At 36.3% G+C, this 20,088-nt stretch overlaps 2 protein-coding genes across 2 annotated transcripts in view; one reads left to right on the top strand and one right to left on the bottom strand.

The window, feature by feature from the left end:
• The window catches only part of PPFIA2 (PTPRF interacting protein alpha 2), a 113,017-nt gene extending 111,892 nt beyond the window's left edge, over positions 1 to 1,125 (top strand). The window contains exon 29 of the mRNA XM_050988013.1: positions 289 to 1,125. The gene's annotated coding sequence lies outside the window, so the exon portion shown is untranslated. The remainder of the gene's footprint in view (positions 1 to 288) is intronic.
• A 3,740-nt stretch (positions 1,126 to 4,865) lies between these two features.
• ACSS3 (acyl-CoA synthetase short chain family member 3) overlaps positions 4,866 to 20,088 on the bottom strand; it is a 64,701-nt gene continuing 49,478 nt past the window's right edge. Inside the window, exons 12-16 of the mRNA XM_050988016.1 lie at positions 11,551 to 11,632; positions 10,472 to 10,594; positions 5,907 to 6,006; positions 5,642 to 5,817; positions 4,866 to 5,368 (exon numbers count right to left, since the gene is read on the bottom strand). Coding sequence (XP_050843973.1) covers positions 5,303 to 5,368; positions 5,642 to 5,817; positions 5,907 to 6,006; positions 10,472 to 10,594; positions 11,551 to 11,632 — 547 coding nt within the window. The 3' untranslated portion in view covers positions 4,866 to 5,302. The remainder of the gene's footprint in view (positions 5,369 to 5,641; positions 5,818 to 5,906; positions 6,007 to 10,471; positions 10,595 to 11,550; positions 11,633 to 20,088) is intronic.

Genomic DNA, 20,088 nt, shown 5'->3' with positions numbered 1-20,088 from the left:
GGAAACTAACCCCAGTGCTGCACCAAAACAGCAGGAAAACAACTGTAAAATAAACATAAGCAGCAGTCTGTGTTGACTGAGATCAGTAAAAAATTAAAATGAATTATTAGTAATTCTGTGTCACAGATCTAAAATTAAACAAACCCATGCCACGAATATTCAAAATCCAGATTTTAGTAACTTAATTACTAAACTACTTACTTAGTGCTATATTTTCTGTTGTCATTGCACACTTTAGACTGAATAAGGATCATAAAATCTTACTAATTCATGTTTTTTTTTTCTTAGATGTCATCTCTTTCTTCTACTTTACCTGAAGTGCACTACCACTACTTAGAAAAAGAGCATTAAAACTCTCTGCAAGAACAGGTTAATAGGGAAGAGAACACATAATGTTTATCATCCAAACAGATATGATGTTCCTTTCATGTATTGGTTAGTTTAAAACATGAATAAAAAATACCTAAATTACTAAAAAAAAAAAGAAAAACAAAACAATCTCCCCCTTTTCTCTCAGCATCTCTGTCATCAAAAATTTGACAGTAGTGCACATCCAAAGCTTTTATCAAATGAAGCCACTCATCTTTACATTGTTACATCTGTTTTATTGTAAAATACTAGACATTTACGTATTTACTGTGTATGTATTTCTTTTAAAATGTGTAAGTCTTATGTAAATGGATATAAATATGATTTTTTAAAAATGAAATCTATGGTACATGGGGTCTCAGTGCAAACATTTGACAATACAGTGTCAATAATACTGTTTGTATCTTTCCATTCCTCCATTTTTACAGTTTTTGGATTGTAACAGTCAAATTAATATGTTTAGCAGAGTTAGAAGCTTCAACATGTTCCTACTGAGAAAAATCTGTCAATATTTAAAGCTGAACACCTGCCTCTGATGATGTACAACAGAATGACATAACCTGGAACTGAAGCCAAAATGGACCTCTAAAGACAAAATGGAAATGTTAGATACCTACAGAGAAGCACCATGATGGCTCATCTCTTATAAACAAACACGTAAATCCAGAAGAACTGTTTATAAAAAAAATAAAAAGCAATTTAATAAAACATGATTTGTACAAAAACCAAAAACTTTCTTCTATGTTACCTGTGGACCAAGAAGAATCTTGCTTTACCAAGAGCCACCTTTTCGTTCCAGGATCTTCAAACACCAGCCAGCATTGGAAAAATAAATTTAATATTTGCATAGAATCAGATTCTTCTTTCCAGATATATTCAGCAAAGAAAAAGAAAGAAAAAAGAAGCCAACCCCCACCATTTATTTATTCTAACAGGGCATTAGACAGGCTCCTGTCTAATGTTATGCTTTTAGCCAAGATGGCCTTGCTGAGACTTCACAAAAGTCAGTTTTATCAGAGGAAATAACTGAAAGACAGAGTGATTAATATATAGTGTATAAAAGTTTAGAAGAGCAACTATTACCTGCTGTGGCTTTATTTGGTGGTGTTATTGTTGTTTATTCTTTGTTTAAATGGGAAGTTTCAAAGTAAGACCTACTTAATAGTCATTACCTATTTGCTATTTTTCGGCTGCTTGATCTTAGCTCAAGATCTGTCTTTTAGTTATTTCTTTTAGCAGTTTGATCTGCAATGTTTGCACGTACATAAACATTTGTTTTGTCTATTTTTATTTGGCAAACTTTGGTCAATCAGATGGTGAAAGATTTTTCTCCCCCAATGTCAATAAAAAAGAGAATTCAGTGCTATTTGTGTTCATTAGTCTATTAAGTTTGGTACGTACTAGCATTAAGTTTGGAAACCAGATGCTTCTCACAGCTAAGCATAAGAACATTTTGGCACAAGCAGGGATGAGTGAGGATGGAGTAACTGGTGAGAATCTGCCACGAGAGGGAGCACAGATCTTGCTGATGGGGGCTAAGTGCTGGCAGGGGTATAGCACACAACTGGATAAAGTCTGGGCTCTTGGACACACAGCTCCTTGGACTTGACCAGCATTCTTCTCCTCCCTCAGCCTCCTTTTGGATTATTTTAGGGCATAATATCACAAAATAAAGCAATGCAAACACTCTCACTGCCATTGTCAGTGGCAGCAATGTCATGAGAATAAGCATTCCCTCAAACACCAGCTCTTGTTTTACAGAATTCCTTTTGCAGCCAACATTAAAACTTAGGGGGCAAAGGGGAATGAAGTGTGTTGGGGAAAAGAATGAGCCAGATTTTATGATCAGTGTGGAAGTTGTCCTGCCCCAGGAGTACAGCACACGTAAATTATATATTTCACCGTGGAAGAAAACAGACTAGAAGAGTTTAAAATAGTATTATTGTGATCTCAGATTTGATTTAAGCATAACATATCAAGCCTCCTAATTCATCCCTCTTTCCCTCACACAAACTGAAGCTCTACAGCTAGAAACAGCAGTTATGTGAAATGTTGCCTACTTGCTCCAACCCTTTCAGTACACTGAGAATAACTACTACATATGCCTCTTCCAGCCAAAATTCAGCAACTCAGTGACCATTCAAATTTACCCAATTGCTGCTTCTCTCTGAAAACAAAATTAAGAAAATCACTGCTGTCCTACCACTTGCTAAATTGGCTTGTACTTCTTGATGGTATACCCAGGTTGCTGGGCAGCAGCAGAGCCACGTACAAGGGTAACTACTCCTTCTCCCTTTCTTGAGCTTGGCTAAGACAAAGCATTCTGCAATTGCAGTTCCTCAACAAAAGGCTCTTTTGGAAAACAAAAGTAATGGCCATTAAACAATGTTTTCCCCATACTGTATTGCTACAATAAGGTGCCTTTCTTTCTCTAGGTTTTCTGAATGTTGATGCATGAGACATTTGACCTTTTTGGAATTCTTCACATTACCAGCATGGCAGTATAGTGAGCACACCTGAACACTCTGTCCTCTTTTAAAATACAAGTCTTGATCTGAAATCACAGCTACCAAAACAGAGAGAAAGAAAAAAAAACCCCACAAGATTTTTTGTTAAAAAGAGAGCATTAAAAAAACCCAACAGCTCAGACTTCCTCAGAAAACAGAAATTATTACAAATATTTTTGTCATGGAGACACCTTAAGAATGTTACCTATTGAAGTGCTTCATAAACAGTTCAGAGGAAAGATAATTGTTTCTTACTAATATTAATGTAAGCACAAAGCCCTTCAGAAAGGTAAGTGCATGCCTGAATATCTATTACTAATGCTGCTGGAGATTTTGTGGGTTTTTTTCACCTCCTTAAAAGAAGAGACTCAAAACTAGAAAGCAGTTTACTTTTCCTTACAAATGGAGAAACTGGTGTAGGAGCATGAGTTACCATTGGGAAAATTACGCAAGATCTAGGAAATGAATTCTCTTCTCCTATATGCATTGCAGGATCTCTTGTAGAGAGTTTCTGCTCTCACTAATTAGTTCCCCTCCCCTGCTCTTGCAATTATATGATGGCTGTAGTTGAGGTAATAATAACAGATATACACAACAATGTCTCACCTTCAATTGTAAAAGCAATGGCCACACACCTTGCGAATGTGCCACAGTTTCTCTGGGATGACTTGAATAGTGTCTCACTGATTTAAAAAAACACTCCACTGACAACTCCCAAGAATTCCCTCTTGCTCTGTAACTGTTCAGCACAGGTTGCTAAGTTGTGGCATTGTGAAAAACAAAAGGTCTCTGCGAGTCAGCCCAATATGTGGCATAGGCCTCCTGTTAAAGTCTTTGTACTTGAATAATTCATCCAGAAGAAAATAATATCTTAAACTAAGTGCCACTTCTATAAGAAGTACTTCACAAATGTTTAAGGACATTTCAGAGGAGCAAAATTATTCCCACTTTTAAATCTCCAACCTGTATATTTAGCATATCTACCATAAAGCATCATCAGCCTTTACTCAGTGTTTGAATGTTTTATTCCCTGTTCAGATTGTGATTTTCAACTGAAGCATACAGCTGAGAGGGAGGGGAGAGCCTTATGCAATGATTTGGCAGGAAACAAGGGCAGTGCAGTCTCAAACTGGGCTGTTCTAGAATGACTGTATGACCTGGTTCAACATGACTGGCCCAGCTGTCTGCAGTCTCTAGTGAAAAACACATGGACATTTTATTCAGTTCTTATGTAACCAGTAGAGCTCACCAACACCACAAAGGGTATGGCTCATGTTAAGTGGAACCTATTGCCTTTTAGCTCCTTCATCAATCTGTTGGTTTATTTCATCACCTTACAGGTATATCATCCTTACCTCTATCTGCCACCACGTAACAGTATTTCTGGAACCTTTTGGAGACCTCTCTTATACAACAACATCTGAATTTGTCTATTACTTACTGTTTCTTTCTCTGGTAAGCACTGCTGAGTTTGAGCAGCTTCTCTGCTTTTATACTTTTCTGGGAGCATCTACTTTTAAAAGGACTTTTACATTTATTGTTCAATTAAATACCTGCAGTTTGAGAAGGAATGTATGTAAAAAGTGGATCCTCCATCCCCTGGCTTGTTGAGAACCCTGTACCTGTCTGAAATGGCCTATAGGTCCAGAATGGGCTGCTTAGTCTCCAAATTTGCTAAATTTCTTGGTTATATGTATCTCAGCCTAAAATGCTTAATTATAGCAGCAAAAGCTGGTTGTCCTTATCACAAGGGATACAAACCACAAAAAATTTACCAGAAAATGCAAAGGATAAATGCCTGCCTTTATTTAATATACATGGGGTTTTATGAATATTACTGTGGACAAATCAAGATTTGAAAACCAGGAATTACTTATCATTTTACAAAAAAGACTCTTCAGAAAGTTGTTGAGTAAAAAATGTATAGAAATCTCATTTATGGCAGAAAGACTTTGAAAAAAAAAAAAAAGAAAAAAGAATCAAGAGAACTAATCTTAAAATTTTAATTTTAGAAAAGATCTAAAAGACAAGAACTTATAATTTACAAGTAAGAACAATTTTATGTCCACAACAATTTTCACAATCAATTTCCTTTATTGCTGTCCTCTGTTCAGGGTTTACCTTTAGTAAACTGCTTTAGTAACCAAACAAAAGTTACTGGTCACATTATAAAAAACAGATTGAAATGTAAGGTTACATGACACCATATAACATGGATAATCCAATGACTCCTTCCCTTTAAGACTACAGCAATGTATGAATTCTATTTGCAATTCTTAGCCTTCTTAATAACCAGAATATATTGTAGTAAAAGCATTTAGTCCCAAATCATTACTTGTTTTTAAAATGTGTTATTAACAAAAAAAAAAAAAAGCTTCTTTGTATACTTGAATAACTGAAATGCTCTTTATTATGCATTATCCCATTTAATCTTTCTTTAGCAATTCTTCAATGTGTTTAAACACACTAGCATCTTCAATGGTTGGTGTTATCTGAAAAGTAAGAATACAGTAGCATGTGATAGCAGATAAGAATTTCATTCAGAGACTCTTCTAAATTTATACTTCAAAAGCAATCAAGGGAAAAAGTATCTGTAAAGCTCTGAAACATGAAAATCTTTTGCATAATCTGCAACAGAAATAAAACAAAGTACTACTTGAAGTCATGGACCAGTTGCAGAACAGTCAAGAGAATCAAAACCACCATGTTGTGCCTTTGGATGTGCACGTGTGCCTAATTCATTGAAGCAAACATCTCTAACTTACCTTGTATGGCTTTCCACTGACAAGTGCAGAGAGAGCAGAACGTGGGATCTTGCCAGAGCGTGTTTTTGGTAGCTGGGTCACAAACATCCCCTTCTGGAAAGCTGCTACTGGACCGATGTTGGTCCGAACTTGCTCAACAAGCTCTTTCAAAATCTTACTGTCTTGTGTCTTTACACCTAGTGAAGAAGGTAAAATCCTTTATATCCTTTATCTTTCCTAAGGCTTTTGCAAGTGTTAGTGACATCAGTTATCAGTGACTTCTCACCTTGTTTCAGTACACACAATGCAAATGGAACATGTCCTTTTAAAGGATCCTCCTGGCCCACAACAGCACAGTCTGCCACAGCGGGATGGAAGAGAATACACTAAGGGATGGAAAAGAAAATGAAACTGAACTAACAATAGACAACATTTCTGTGAAAAACTATGGTATGTTATGGTATGGTGTCCTAGGTGTACTATATGATGCTTTTATCCCCAAATTTGCCCTGAACCAGGATAAATGGTATGGTATGAACAAAAAACATAGAATTTTTCTTTCATTTTAACAGCAAAAGGTCAATACACCTTTGGATTCCAATAACATGTGATGAAGATGTACATGTCTATATATTTTCATATATATTCAGGCATGCTTTTCAAACAAACAGAAGAAATGAAAACTTTAACAGCACAAACAAGAAATATTGAACAAACCACAGGTAATTTCCTTACAGCTTTGTGAGAGTATCACGTCTTTAGTTTTGTTAGTGAGATGTCTGCTGGAACAAATAACACTTCTCTAACATTATGAGTAACATGGAACTTAAATGCAGGGAGTAAGGACAAAAATCACAGAAGCCCTCCTACTACTACACACTTATAAAGTCTATTGGTTCATTTTCTCTGACTCTTTTTTTTTTCCATTCTTTATTGCTGTAAAAGCATAGTTTCAACCAAGACCAAATACATGCCCAGCCTTAGCTTGCAGCCAGCCTAGCTCAGCTCATTCTCTTGAAAATGCTAGGTCCCAGCTTCCTGAGACAAACAAGGAAATTAAACCAGAGCTTCCCTCCTTCCTACTACATGTTTACACAACATCACACTGATAAAATATAGCAAACTCTTTTTTAGTTTAAAAAATGTATGCTTCCAATTGGCCAGCTGAGGTACTCACTTCCAGGAAAACAACCACCAAGATGTCTCAGTACTTACCAAGATGTACATCACCAAGTCTGGGACAAAGCTGGCCTTAAGAGGCCAGCAGTCGTAAATCCTCTTCCAAAGCAACTGGCTCTTTTTAATTTACCCCCTCACCTTGGGCATTTTGCTGTCAACAGTGCTTTCAGCACTTTCCACCACAAGGAGGACCTAACCTGACCCTACACAGAAGCCACATTATGTGATTGTGCTTGCTAATTTATCTGTGCATACAAGGACTACCTACTTGCTAATAACTGAACTTCACATACTGTGTTGCCTAAATCAAAGGTTTTAGGAATAAAGACACTTTTTGGTTGTTTCTATTAAGTAGGAATACCACATTTGCATTGGCTACTCATACAACGGTGTGAGAATGTGAAAGACAGGAAAAGCACAAAGACAGGAAGAAAAAACCTGAAAGAATGGAAAGCTGAAACACTGTTGCTCCAATTAAAAAAGGATCTGTTTATCATACAAGATAAAACTGATGGGGAAAAGAACAATTCAAAGTGTCTATGAGAACCCATCTTCAAACAGATTTCACCATCCTTAGGCTTTATAGTCAAAACAGGAAGGAGAAACTGACTCCAGGTGTCATGGTCAGTACAACACACACCAAGTAGTTTTTAGCAAAATAAATCCACTCAATGTGTTTCTAGCACACTTTGTCAGACGCTATATTCATTTCCCAAACTATGATCCTAGACATGTCCCACGCCAGAAAAAAGGCAAATGGAAAACACTGACCTGACAGTAGATGCAGGCTCTATCAAAGTACAGAAGCATGACCATTTATGCACAGCTTTTGACACTGGATTGTTTTTCACAGGAATTAGATATTATGTCTACAAACTAAATACAGAAGAGTGCACTGGGCTTATACCAAAATTAGAAGTGCAGAAGAGCCTACTTCAAAAAGCTGAATATACACAAATGCATTGGAATTCAGGTGCAGCCTACTTTGTTCAAAAGTCATTGAATCCACACTGACAAATCATATAGGGATTAATCTTATGCAAGTCCAAATCCCTACAGGGTTTCATTGCATCCCATAGATTTCATGCACTTTGGTGACTTACAGGCCAGAGCCTCAGTAATGCATTCCATTTCCTGCTATAAATATCCATTTTTCCTGCTCTAACTTCTTGACCATGGCCACAGAAACCAGACAGGCATATATAACCAAAAAAGCCCCCAAAAAAACAAAGACGACAATGAATTATGGTAAAGTACACTATTAAGTCTCCAACTGCAGTAAATCAGTAAATACTGTTTTCCACAGGAACACAGAAAAAAGCTCTACAGTAAACTGGTATTACCATCAAATATCATCATTACCTACCAGGCATCAACAGGACTCCTAAGGTGAAGACTTAAATGTTGCCAGATTGTTTTGTTGTACTTCGCTTTTCTCTTTCTAGTCTGCCACTTATTTCTAAGTCTTATTGTTAGCTGGAATAATGTAGTTATTGTAGTATTTTTCTTCAGTCTATCCAAAGTTTTATCACCATACCTTTGACTTTTCAAATGCTAACTTCAAATTACTGAAATCAGTAATTAATAAATAACAATTTTAAAATTATCAAACTTCATAAAACAACTGAAAAGAAGAACAGAAATGGCACTAGACATTAAAAAATTGTTTAAAAGTAATAAAAAACTTCAGGAAGTGAAATGGTTTTCCTAGTATGATCACTGGGTACAAGGATGGATGACAAATGCAGACAGAAACATCATGATCAGGGGAAGGGATTTGTCATGATAAATTCCTCAGTTCTCAAGTCTGCTGCCTCAGATAGACAAGATTTGATTAAGCTTTTTTTTTTTTTCCCAGGAAGGGGCAAGAAGGGACACCACAGATTTCCAGACCAAAGAAGAGGGGTGGATCAACATGCAAGATGAGGTTCCCATAAGGGCCACCATTCACTAACTGGCCAGGTAAACTGTAGTATCTACTGCATTGCAGTGAACATGGAGCTCCAACAGTACTAACAGATACATTAGACAAAGGAAAAAGTTGTGTGGAACATACCAGAGCTAAAACACTTAGTCAAAGCACTAAAGAAAAAGTAGTTAAACTTGTAATGCAGCTAAAATATAAATGTAGATACCATACTTGCTCAACAAGTTGATTGAATCCCATGGTGATTCAATGGACCTCTAATTCTGTATTTACTGATCTTCCTGAGGAGCAAATTGTGGTCTTCTTAACACTTTCCCATTTAACTAGCAATTTGCTGTGCATGCACTAACATCACTCTAGGTTTTTAGCTTTGTTCAAAAGGTGAAGAGAAAAGCTTCTAGAATGTTACTGTCATGAAACATTATGTTTCTAGGGGTAAGACCTAACTAGCATGGAGAAAAACAGAGATGCTGAGCTCAGTATGATGGATCCAAAGGTAATAGAGCAGATGAGGTGACTGAATTCATCATTTGTTACAGCAGCTTCAGAAAATGCCCAGCTCAGCCCATGAGTAGTACAGCAGTAATGTGTGGGGATGAGATTCCTGCTGTGCTTCAGTAAGGGAACAGGTAAAACTACTACAAAGGGATAGAGGTTTAAGCAGACTGAAAGCACCTTTATATCTCCACAGACCTAAGTCAGGGCAGCAGCTGTTTCAGCTCCCTGGATGACCAATCCTTGATGGTTTCATGTTTATGTGAACTTGTTCACTTCTGTGTAATTGGAATTTCTTCTACTCTAAGTTTCCTAACCTTAAAAATAAAGTAGTCACTAGACTAACAGATATTATAAACCAAAAAACAACTTGCAGATTAGTTTCTGATTCAGTGAACAGTTAAATTCAGAGTTCTTAAAAGCATATTTTTCTCTTGTACACGCCCAGCACACCTCTTCTACACTCCCTGAATAAGCAATTGATATGTCATCAGGGAAATTTGTAACTAGCAATCAATCACAGTGACTCCAGAAGGGTGAGTGAACAATGATACAAAATTCAGACACTATTATGAACTTCATTATTTTCAACTTTTTTGAGTTGCATGGGTATTACATTAACGACTTTCAATTTAACAGCAGGGTTTTTTACAGAAATTTTCATTGTTCATTTAGCACTCCTCATACAATAAGAGACAAAACAGCTGTCAAAAAATTCTGAAGTCTTCCAACCAAGAAAAAGCACTGAATATTAATCTCTGAAAAAAAAAAAAAAATCAGCCAACACTGATCATTGTAGTTCAGGCAAAAAAGTTTCTACTCCTAAGTAACTACAGTAGCTGCTGAAACTACTTGTCACACTGATAGTACACCATCCTACCGTATTCCCAAATAAATACATTATTGGGAATAATGAGCTAAAAGGTATGCTTCCCACCCTACCACACTGCTCCTTAACTCCCCCTTCAAATACCAGATTTTGCCTGCCTTACCAATCCCACGGTTAAAACTGATTATTTTTGACTAAATTTCTTATTTTTCTGGAAAGCATTTTAATAGGAAGAACCCGAAATAGGAAATATTTTGGTTAAAATTACCGATGGAAATGCAAACAAAACAAGTAGAAAACAAATGAGAGATCTTTCTGTGTGAGATTCTGAGATGTGAGATGTGATGAAATGTGGGATTTTTAGTCTCAGCTTGCTTCATTCATCTCTCACTCTTCTATTTTGCTGTCAGGCAATGCTCACCTCTTCAATTGCACCTGCAGAAATTCTGTGTCCAGCAACATTGATCACATCATCAGCTCGAGACAGGACATACAGATAGCCATCTTCATCCATATAACCAGCATCCATAGTGTCATAGTATCCCTAAATACAACACAAGGAAAAATAAATTCTGAAAGAGTACTAGGAATATTCATTAATTTACCTGGGAATAAAAAAAATAATTTAAAAAAAAAAAAAAAAAAAAAAAAAAAAAAAAAAAAAAAAAAAAAACAAAAAAACACCAGACCTGTTTCCCATTACATATGCTTTTGGTCCTTGAAAGATTTAATTCTGTAATATTTGTCACAATTTCTACATCTTATCATCCTGTGCAGCTCCCTTTAGAGAAAGGTTTTGTTGTCTTTATTAACAGACTTTTTTGCAACTCTGCTTACTTTGATGCCTGACAGCTTGGAGAAGGATGTTGCCTGGATCTACACAAGGAAAATGGAATTACTGCAATATAATGGGTTGGACTCAATGATCTTTAAGGTCTCTTCCAACGTAGTCATTCCATGAATTCTGTGAGTAATGTCAGTTGTCAAATTCCTTCTGAAGATACTCCTGTTTGCTGCATCCAAACATACACTGTCATCGTGATGCAATAGCACACAAAAAATATTTTGTGTGACCAATTCACTCATTTACTTTCATTGAGCCAAATCTTCCACTCTGAGCATCTGTACAGGGCCAATCTACCTATTTCTACAAGGAAAGAAGTAAGCCAATCTTTGGGTAGTTCATCTGACAAGGAAACACAACTAATGCAGCAAAGAGCCTCCAGTGTATGGCTGCATGCCAACAGGAGGAGTGTATTTGAAGCTGTGCTTACTTCTTCTGTTTCAGATCTTCAAAAGAAACCCAACAGGATACCCAAGAGCTGAAATTATAGGTGGAGAAATGATTATCTTTAAATGGTTTTTATTATATATACATATATCAAAGACCTCCAATGAAATTGTGACAACTTAGGGTGAACTGTTTCCCAGGTTAAATCTATTATCATTCAGTTCTGAAGCATTACCAGAAGTTTAAATAATTGATTTCATAATTCTTACTGGAAACTTTTGGAAATATAACTTCTGAAATGTTTCTTCATTTTCCCAAAGACCTGAGAATGCTCCAGGAGGCAAAGGCAACCTTAAATTGAAAACAACAGAAGGAAGTAGTAAGAAAAACAGATATAACAAATACAACTAATTCTCTCCACTCATACTCTGTTTTCAGACAAATAATCATTGTCTACACAATCAGAAAACAGTTCAGCCTTATAATATACTGTTAACCAACAAAAAAGGCTATGTATTATTGTCATCAAATGTATATAGCTCTGCATGGTATCCAGACCTTACCTTTTACATAATACAAGCACCTCAGTAAAATAATATTCAGTCTAGTAAACCCTATATACTGTATTATAAATATGTTAATGGTATTTAGCTTTTAACACCTCTAAGGATTAGGTATCTGTCTGAAATTTGTGCATACACACTATGAGACAGGCAACCGCATTATTACAGGTCTGTCTAACAGCCATACACACCCACACATGCATAGACAGATCTTCAGTTTCTGTAAAAAGATAAAACTCAAAGGACTTCAATCACAAGAATCTGAATAAAAATGCTTTTCTGTTGAAACTGTGCATAATACTATTAGAAATACTGGAGAAGTTCTGTGAAATTATACTAATACAAGTCACCAATTGAACTTTCTAAAATAATTGTACTTAAAGCTGCAAAATTCTGGATTGCTTTATTTTTTGAGTTTTGAATACATACTAAATTCCTTCTTCAGTCAGTTATATGGGCATGAGAAAATAGGGACACTTCACATACACATCTGTCAGAAGAGAAGCTGCAGAAGCCTCAGCTAAAAAGTGCTAGTTTCTTTCTTCAAAGTTCATCAGGGTCAAACAACTGAGGGATATATATTCAGGCATATGAGCACAAGTTTTATGAAGTTTATCCCTAATAAGAGGGAGAGAATGATCATGTAAACAAACATATTTATTTACATAAAATCATAAATGCACCATGTAGATTTTACTAGCACATGCCTGCATTGCTAACTAGCAAGTATTTAGCCAGAGGTATTTTATTTTCTATGACAGTATCCTTATGACACCAGAAGGCAACACCTCTAGCAGAAACAGTTCTCTGCAGCATAGCAATTCTGGTGTCATTACAGTCTATGATGGTCAGTCACAAGAACAGGTGCCACCAGCTCTGTGACATGTACATTTCTAACATTACATTTACAAAAAAAAAAAATCAACTAGTTATAGTTTTATTTATATGTATATGGAGAGAAAGAGAGAGAGAGAGAGAGAGAAACACACTTCAAAAAAACCCTAGCTATGGTAAAACCAGCACAAACTACATTGAAAAGGTCATATCATCCAGTAATGATTTGAATGCCTGATTTTCTACAATCCTAGCTTTTTCAGCTTAATTCAGGTCAGCTAGCATAACAGAATATACTACTATAAATACTACTATGAGGGTTCTGGCTCAACACATCCCATACATCACATTCCTTGAAAGTATGGGTAAGGTATGGCCAGAAATGCCAAGACACTTCCCACATAGTTACCAGGGTTCAGGAGGGCAGGTTGGCTTCTGCCCATCTGGAAGAAATTCACTGCCCTATTTTAAGCCTTTCAAGCTTAGTAAGCATCTCTGTGATATAAAACCATGACCCATGGAGTGTTTGCCTTGGAAAAAAAGATTAGAAAAACAATATATTGATCCTGGTGTTTGTGTATGCATGCATTTAAAAGGGGGGAAAAAAACTTTGTTTAAATTCAAGAAATGCCACCAGAGAGTGGCAGTTACTATGGTTGTTACCTGGTTGCTAATAGTACACCAATTCATAACAGCCTCAGTCATTGCAAATTTTGCACTTTAAATTTATTTAGCAGTCTAACATCTTTGTGATGGGAGAAAAAGAACAATTCATATTGATAAAGTCCTTAATTTCCCCACAGCTCTATTCAATATTTTGCAGTTAGTCACTGAAGAGAAAAAAACAATTTAATTGCTGAAATTAGAAAAGCAATTTCTTTTCTGTCACTGTTTAAAACTCTAAACAGAGAAGTGTAGAACAAAGCACCAGAAATAAAACATTCACTTTCACTATTTGGTTTTCTTGTCCTTGTTTGGATTTTTTTTTTTTTTCAAATGAGGAGACCAGAGGTGTCTCATGTTCCAGTTTGGTGGGATTTTTTTGCTTGTTTGTTGGGGTTTTTTTAGGAAAATTGTATTGATGAACACATCCACAGAGCATATTTTTTGTGTGTCTGTGGAAACAAGACTGCTAAATTAGTGACTTCCACAGGTATCTCTGCAGCACATATCATACCAGAATACAGACATCTGAAAATGTGCTTCCATGGCTTTCTGTGAAGGATTACTTGCAGTTAGGACCCCATTCATCCACTAAGCAAAAAGTGAATGCCCTCTTCCATGTGTCAATCTTTCAGCACAATAATTCCAGAGCAATGGGCACATACAATTCTTTAATGAGAGCAAAGTTCTTGGTGTCATGACTTAGCAGAATATCTAGGTTCTATGCAAACTCAAATTAATAAAGGTAGAATTCAGCTTGCCAGAACATAATTATGTGTATTGAAATTTTGTCAGGACATCAGAATTAAAATGTCCAGAGCCAAATATACCTTAAAACCACTGCTGTCAGAGGGAATGCTGCCATAAATTCCAAAGGGAGCAGAACGGGATCATAATTACATGCAAGGAGCCAGAAGAGAGAAAATGAGACTGTCCAAAAATAACAGCAACCTGATAACAGACATCTCTTGTTTTTATCAACCCCTCCATAAAAAAAGGAACATTTTGAGATGTTTGATTTGGGTTTTTCTTGCCCTAGAAAATGTAACACACACCCACAATAACTCAGCATTTAAAAAGTGTTGCCTGTCTGTCTAAAAACTGAGTTGATACACAAGATCTTTTGGTGATATTTTTACTATTGACCAAAAATACCAGGAATGCATACATAAGTATGACTGCTTTCCTTTCACAAGGGAAAGGATCAGAGGGGGCCAAGACAGGAGTGGGTAGGTTCCTTCATTATCATTTTCACAATGTACAAAGAAGTTGCTTTGCTTGGTTTCCCCCTGGGACATATTTACTGTATTTCTGTAGCTGTCTGTTACCAGCACTGTAACAGCAGTACAAATTATGCTATTGCATATGCAATGCTATATGCATTTACTCGAGTCAAAGAAAGATTAAAATTGTTGAATTACAAGAATACAGATCCAGGCCTATTTCTCATTTAAAGGTTGAACGCATTTAAAATAGCATCAAGGAAATGAGGCAAACTGTCTAAATTAATGATTTAAATCATATGGGTTCATTTAACAAAGATTCATTCTGGTTACATTTTACAAAGATAAGCAGGTAATTTCATTATAAATTGGAGAGACTAAGATGAATGAGCTTGACAGCATCACAAAAAAAACTATGAAGTATTTTAACAGTAACTGCTTTTTGGTACAGAATTTTATATGGCAATTATTATATGGTTTTTTAAGCATTGTTTCACAGTTCATTTATTTTTCATACAACAGTGAAAAATAGAAAAAGAACAATCCACCTTTAGCACAGCCCAAGAAATCTGACTCCCACATAGCACATCCTTTCAGAATGCCACTCATCAGAATGGTGTAAGAGTCCTTGTTAATGAAACCAAGCAAGTAGACAGAGAACTCAAAAGAGAATTTGCATGGAAAAGCAGATTTCTGAAATGAAATAATAAATTATTGGAGATGCTACCTTGCTAGAATTCAGAAAAGACATTCTTTGATTTTATGGTAGGCAATGATACTCAGAGGCTATTCATTACAGCCAGTCAAAGCAAATACAAGCCACTGTTAACTGAGTTTGGGCTTCTGAATGGAACAAAATAATCTCAACTGGCAGCTATAATTATTACTCAGCATTAATGTAGGGCTGTGCATAAACATCACTCTTACAAAAATTTTTGATTGCAAGTTTGAAAAGCATCTGGAAGCTGTTTCAGACTGTAGGAACAACAACACAGAAAAAAGGGTGAAGAAGAGTAGAGGATCTTGAATGCTCATCAGACTGCATGAAATATTACTTTAGTTAGCTGAAAGGAGTTACAAAAGTAGTTGATCTCAGTGTGGATTTTGCTTTAGTGGGAAAAGAGAAAAAGCCATCAAAAACTAGTGAAAGTTCTTGGAAAAATTTCAAAGTAAGGAAAGTTCAAATGGTATTTACATGTACTCAGCCAGAGATCTGCTAGAAAAACTATCTTTGGACAAATTGCTCTCACATTGGAAGACCTAGTTATTGTTCTATCTGTAAAGGGAAAAGACAAAGCTGATAAACATATAGAAAGCTGTCAGGAAGATAAATTTAAGTATTTAAACTGACCTTCCATATAACACAGGCTGGAAGATGCCATCTGCTAAATCCTGCCTCAACCCCACAACTTTTGGTTAAAATAGGTATCTAAGTTAGGCCTAAAAATATCAAAGTAAACCACCATACTCCCAAGAATTTATTCCAATGTCTCAATAATTTCATTGCTAAAACACTGCTTTATTCGTCATCTGAATGCATCTAGCTTCAGCTTCCAATTTATTTATGGTAGATTAAACAGCCATCTCTCAGAAATTTCATTTTTCCCCTGACCTTTAAAAGGTTACTGTTTTACTGATCTTAGGTGAATTACATACCACAGATTTCCATACCATGTGGATTCTAGCACTTAGGTCACTCTCATTCACATTTTCCCCAAAATGCAGTCACTTTCTCAATAGTCTTGAAACACAGTCAAAAGAACCAAGCATAATGCATCAATGGAGGTACTAGCACCCCATCCACAGTAATGTTGGCTCCTCTTCTCTTTCCCTTCTGAATAACAAGGGATCATATTGCCTGCAGTTACCCTAGCAGCTACCTTTCATTCAAAGATCCTGTGTACCCAGAGGTTTATCCACTGTAACATAAAAAGCTCCTTTGAAAGTCACTGCTTTCTAGGGCCCTTCATCTTATAGATCTAGCAAACTTTCACTTTACCTAGCTGTATAGCCCTTGCTTACAAGAACACATTGTCATTGCCTCCTTTTCTTCTTGGGCAGTGGGAGAGCACAAAGAGAGCTGTGACTTTTCCCATGGGTGTATCCCAGTTGGAATGCCCAAATGGTGACTCATCAAGTCTTACAAGATCTTCAGTTATTTTTATGAAATACCAAGGTACAACAGTGTGCTGCAAAAGAATACATCTTTTTCTTTCCCTTTTCCTTCCTTTAAGTTCTCTTGGTTAGCATTCTATTGAACATTATAATGATTACAATTCTGGCTTCAGGTTGCTTCGTCCTTTCACACAAATTTCTTTTTAACACATTGCAAGAAATATTGAATGAGTAAGCCCTTCACTGAACATTTCTTTGCTCACTAAATACTTTATAAATATTGAACACATTACCACAAATCGGAAAACTGTCAATGGGCTGCCTAATTTGACTAACATCTCTTCTGCTAAAGGATATTCACTCTAAGGTATTTGCTTTGGAAGTACAGTCATGTTTCTCTTTGACTAACTTATAATGTATAATCATAAAAAGCTGTGAATTTATCATCACTTTTTCTTTATAAATATTGGCTATTTAAAATTTTTAATGAATAAATGTATTTTAGTTTTTACTGTACATAAAGTTTTGCGTGACTGCGCTTGATACAATGGAGTCATTGTCATCATTTGAAACACTCCAATTCTCTTAAAACATTTTGATTTTTCTTCCTCTTCCTTCACTTATTCCAAATCCACAAAAAAAAAAAAAAAAGTCCACCCCATTAGTAGTTTTCAGAGATTCTCACACAGCCACTTTTCTTAAATAGAATTAAAGCAATGAAACTGAAGCATTTCAGAATCACTGGATGATGTAACTATGTAACTACATTGTCTCACCTCCTGCTGGATATGGAACATATTTATGTGATTCCGTGCAGTGGAGATCACTAAAGCAAACTTGTAAATACTCACCCTGCAAAACTCCACTATGGTGGTACACAATTAACTATATAAACACTAGAGGAAGTGGAACTAGAGTCTAGCAGCAAATTTACTGGCAGTCACTACTCTATGGAAAGAATGAGCACAAGGCAAACGCAGTCCTGTTGTACGTGAATATAAAGAATAATGCTAGCTAATGAGAGAGTGCTGATGACTGCTTCAAAAAATCAACATAATCAGTTTAATCAGTTTGTGATATTTTCAATGTGTAAGACAAAAACTGGAATTTACATGGGATTTCTCTTTGCTAATGTTCTTTATAAAAACAGACAACCTAGAAAATTCTTATGGCTAATCAAAATGACATAGATACATACGAGTATGTATATGCAAGTATATAGAAGTGTATTTTCAAGTGTGCATTAATTACAGGCAGGTCACAACAATGCAAGCAGAGTTATGTCACTAAACCAGACTGGTTTTGCTAATGGAAATGGAAGTCACTGCTGCTATCATTTTCACTTCAGAATAAATTCTCAGAATCTTTCATGTCCAAAAATTCTAGCTCAGAAAAAAATACATATAAATTTAAAAACAATTCATTCAAGCCCACCCTCACAATCTGCAGTTGCCTTTATTTTCCTTTGTCCTTCTATCACATAGCTTTCAATTATTTTATCCTGAAAGACTTGTGAAATCAGAAATATTATTGCATTGTCCAGGTAAACTAGTATGTATGAGAGATTTTATCCAAGAATAATTTATTCAAAGGGCAGAAATTATGATTACATGGAAAAAAAAAACCAGAACAGATATCAGTTGGCAGAAAAGTAAAGAAAAGAACATACTTGGGGCGGTAAGTTGGAGAAATTAGATGTAGGAAGTACCTTTCTAGAGTATTTGACTCCTGCAGGATGAAATTAAAATTTAAAGCTCTGCTGTAAGAATAGATATTTTAAATACTGCACCTGAGAAAACTGCAGGCCTCGAGCAACCCCAAATAGTCTTTACCAAGAGTTAGTCTGGGATAAAAACAACCCAGAGCTTCAGTTTACCACTTCTGCACAGCTCTCATTCTAAGTAACGCATAACCACTCTCCTCTCCAAGAAAGTATACTCTACTGAAGAATATTTCTCAACTCATCCATGCTACAGGTGAAGCAAATCCCTGTGTTTTTTCATCTTTTACTACTGACTGTATGACAGAATAGTAGTCAGAACTTTCCTGTGCCACTATTTTCTTCCAGCTGCTGGGGGACATGCTCTGGGCTGACAAACAAACACTGCAAGGATCATCCCCACTACTTTAAAGAGTCTGTACATGTAGAAAACTGCTGAAGAGAGAAATGGCTTCTTTGAGGGAGCAATTCATGAAACCTTGCTTTAATAAAAAAATAAAATAAGCAATGCAATAAAAACAGACATGATAAAAAAAATAGTATCCCTGTGGGATTACATTTTCTTGAGTGATACACTGCCAAAAAAAAAAAAAACAAACAAAAAACCTCCCTCTTTTCATTATCAATTCATTTGATTGCAGCACAAGTCAGGCAGAGCAAGATGAAACAAAACAAATGAAACAACAAATCAATATATTAACACATTTGTAATCCCTTGAGAAAACATCTAAATGTAGGGAAGTCTGTCTTCAAATTTGTTTGGCAGAGTTGCTAAAGATGGAGTTCATTCCACTCCTCTTTTGATAAATAAGGCTAAGTACCTACCCTAAGCCAACTGTGCCACTCCTGCAGGCACTGGAAAGACCTGAACACATCTGGAAGGTGATTTATTCCATCCTAGTTGAATAACTAGGCATGAATAACATAAGGAATAATAATAAGTTATCTGAATATCTAAGCAGCTAGCTTACAAAATACCTTTCTCTCTCCATTGATTACAATCCTGTGTTTTATTATGGCTTCAGGCACTACAGAGGTGAGAGCATTGAAAGACAGTTTTCCACCCTGAGCTGGGTTGCTGATACTGCAAACCAAAGTCTACAAAAGGCTGGAGCAATTTTAAGTACTTGTGCTTGGTATGAATGTACATACTCAACAATGGAGTGAATGCACAATCTTATCCGTGTCTCAAGAAAACTACACCTAAATATGAGTCTGCTGACTTGGGGGAGTTAAACCTACATGTCTGTGGTCCTGCTGGCTTGGCTGAAGATGCTGAGAATGAGGCAGGGTATAGACCATCCTGAAAAGATGGTCTATACACATCTGCATCACACAGTACAGTGAGTTCATGTGAGACTACTTTAGTCTCCACAGGGGTCTAGTTACATAAGCCCAGTGGCAGAGCTGAGTAACAAGCCTGCCCACGTCGGCAGCTCCACCTCCCACACAAGCACTGCGCCAGCCCACCCACGCTGCTGGCGCTGCATGTCTGCAGCTCCAGAGCCTGCAGCTCCTGTCTCTCACCCCCAGCTCGTGTGCCTCAGCCAACTGCAACCCTCAGCTAACTGTGCTATACTATACTGGTACATCCGTCAACTATACAACTATACTGGTACATCCGTCCCAGTGCTTCAGCTTTTGACAGATTTTCAGTTTGCTGAGGATTAGTATTAATCTTTGCATTTC

This window comes from Serinus canaria, chromosome 1A (assembly GCF_022539315.1).
Source record: "Serinus canaria isolate serCan28SL12 chromosome 1A, serCan2020, whole genome shotgun sequence".
Lineage (NCBI taxonomy): Eukaryota > Metazoa > Chordata > Aves > Passeriformes > Fringillidae > Serinus > Serinus canaria.
Note: the sequence above shows the minus strand (reverse complement) of the source record. Positions and strands in the feature narration are given on the sequence as shown.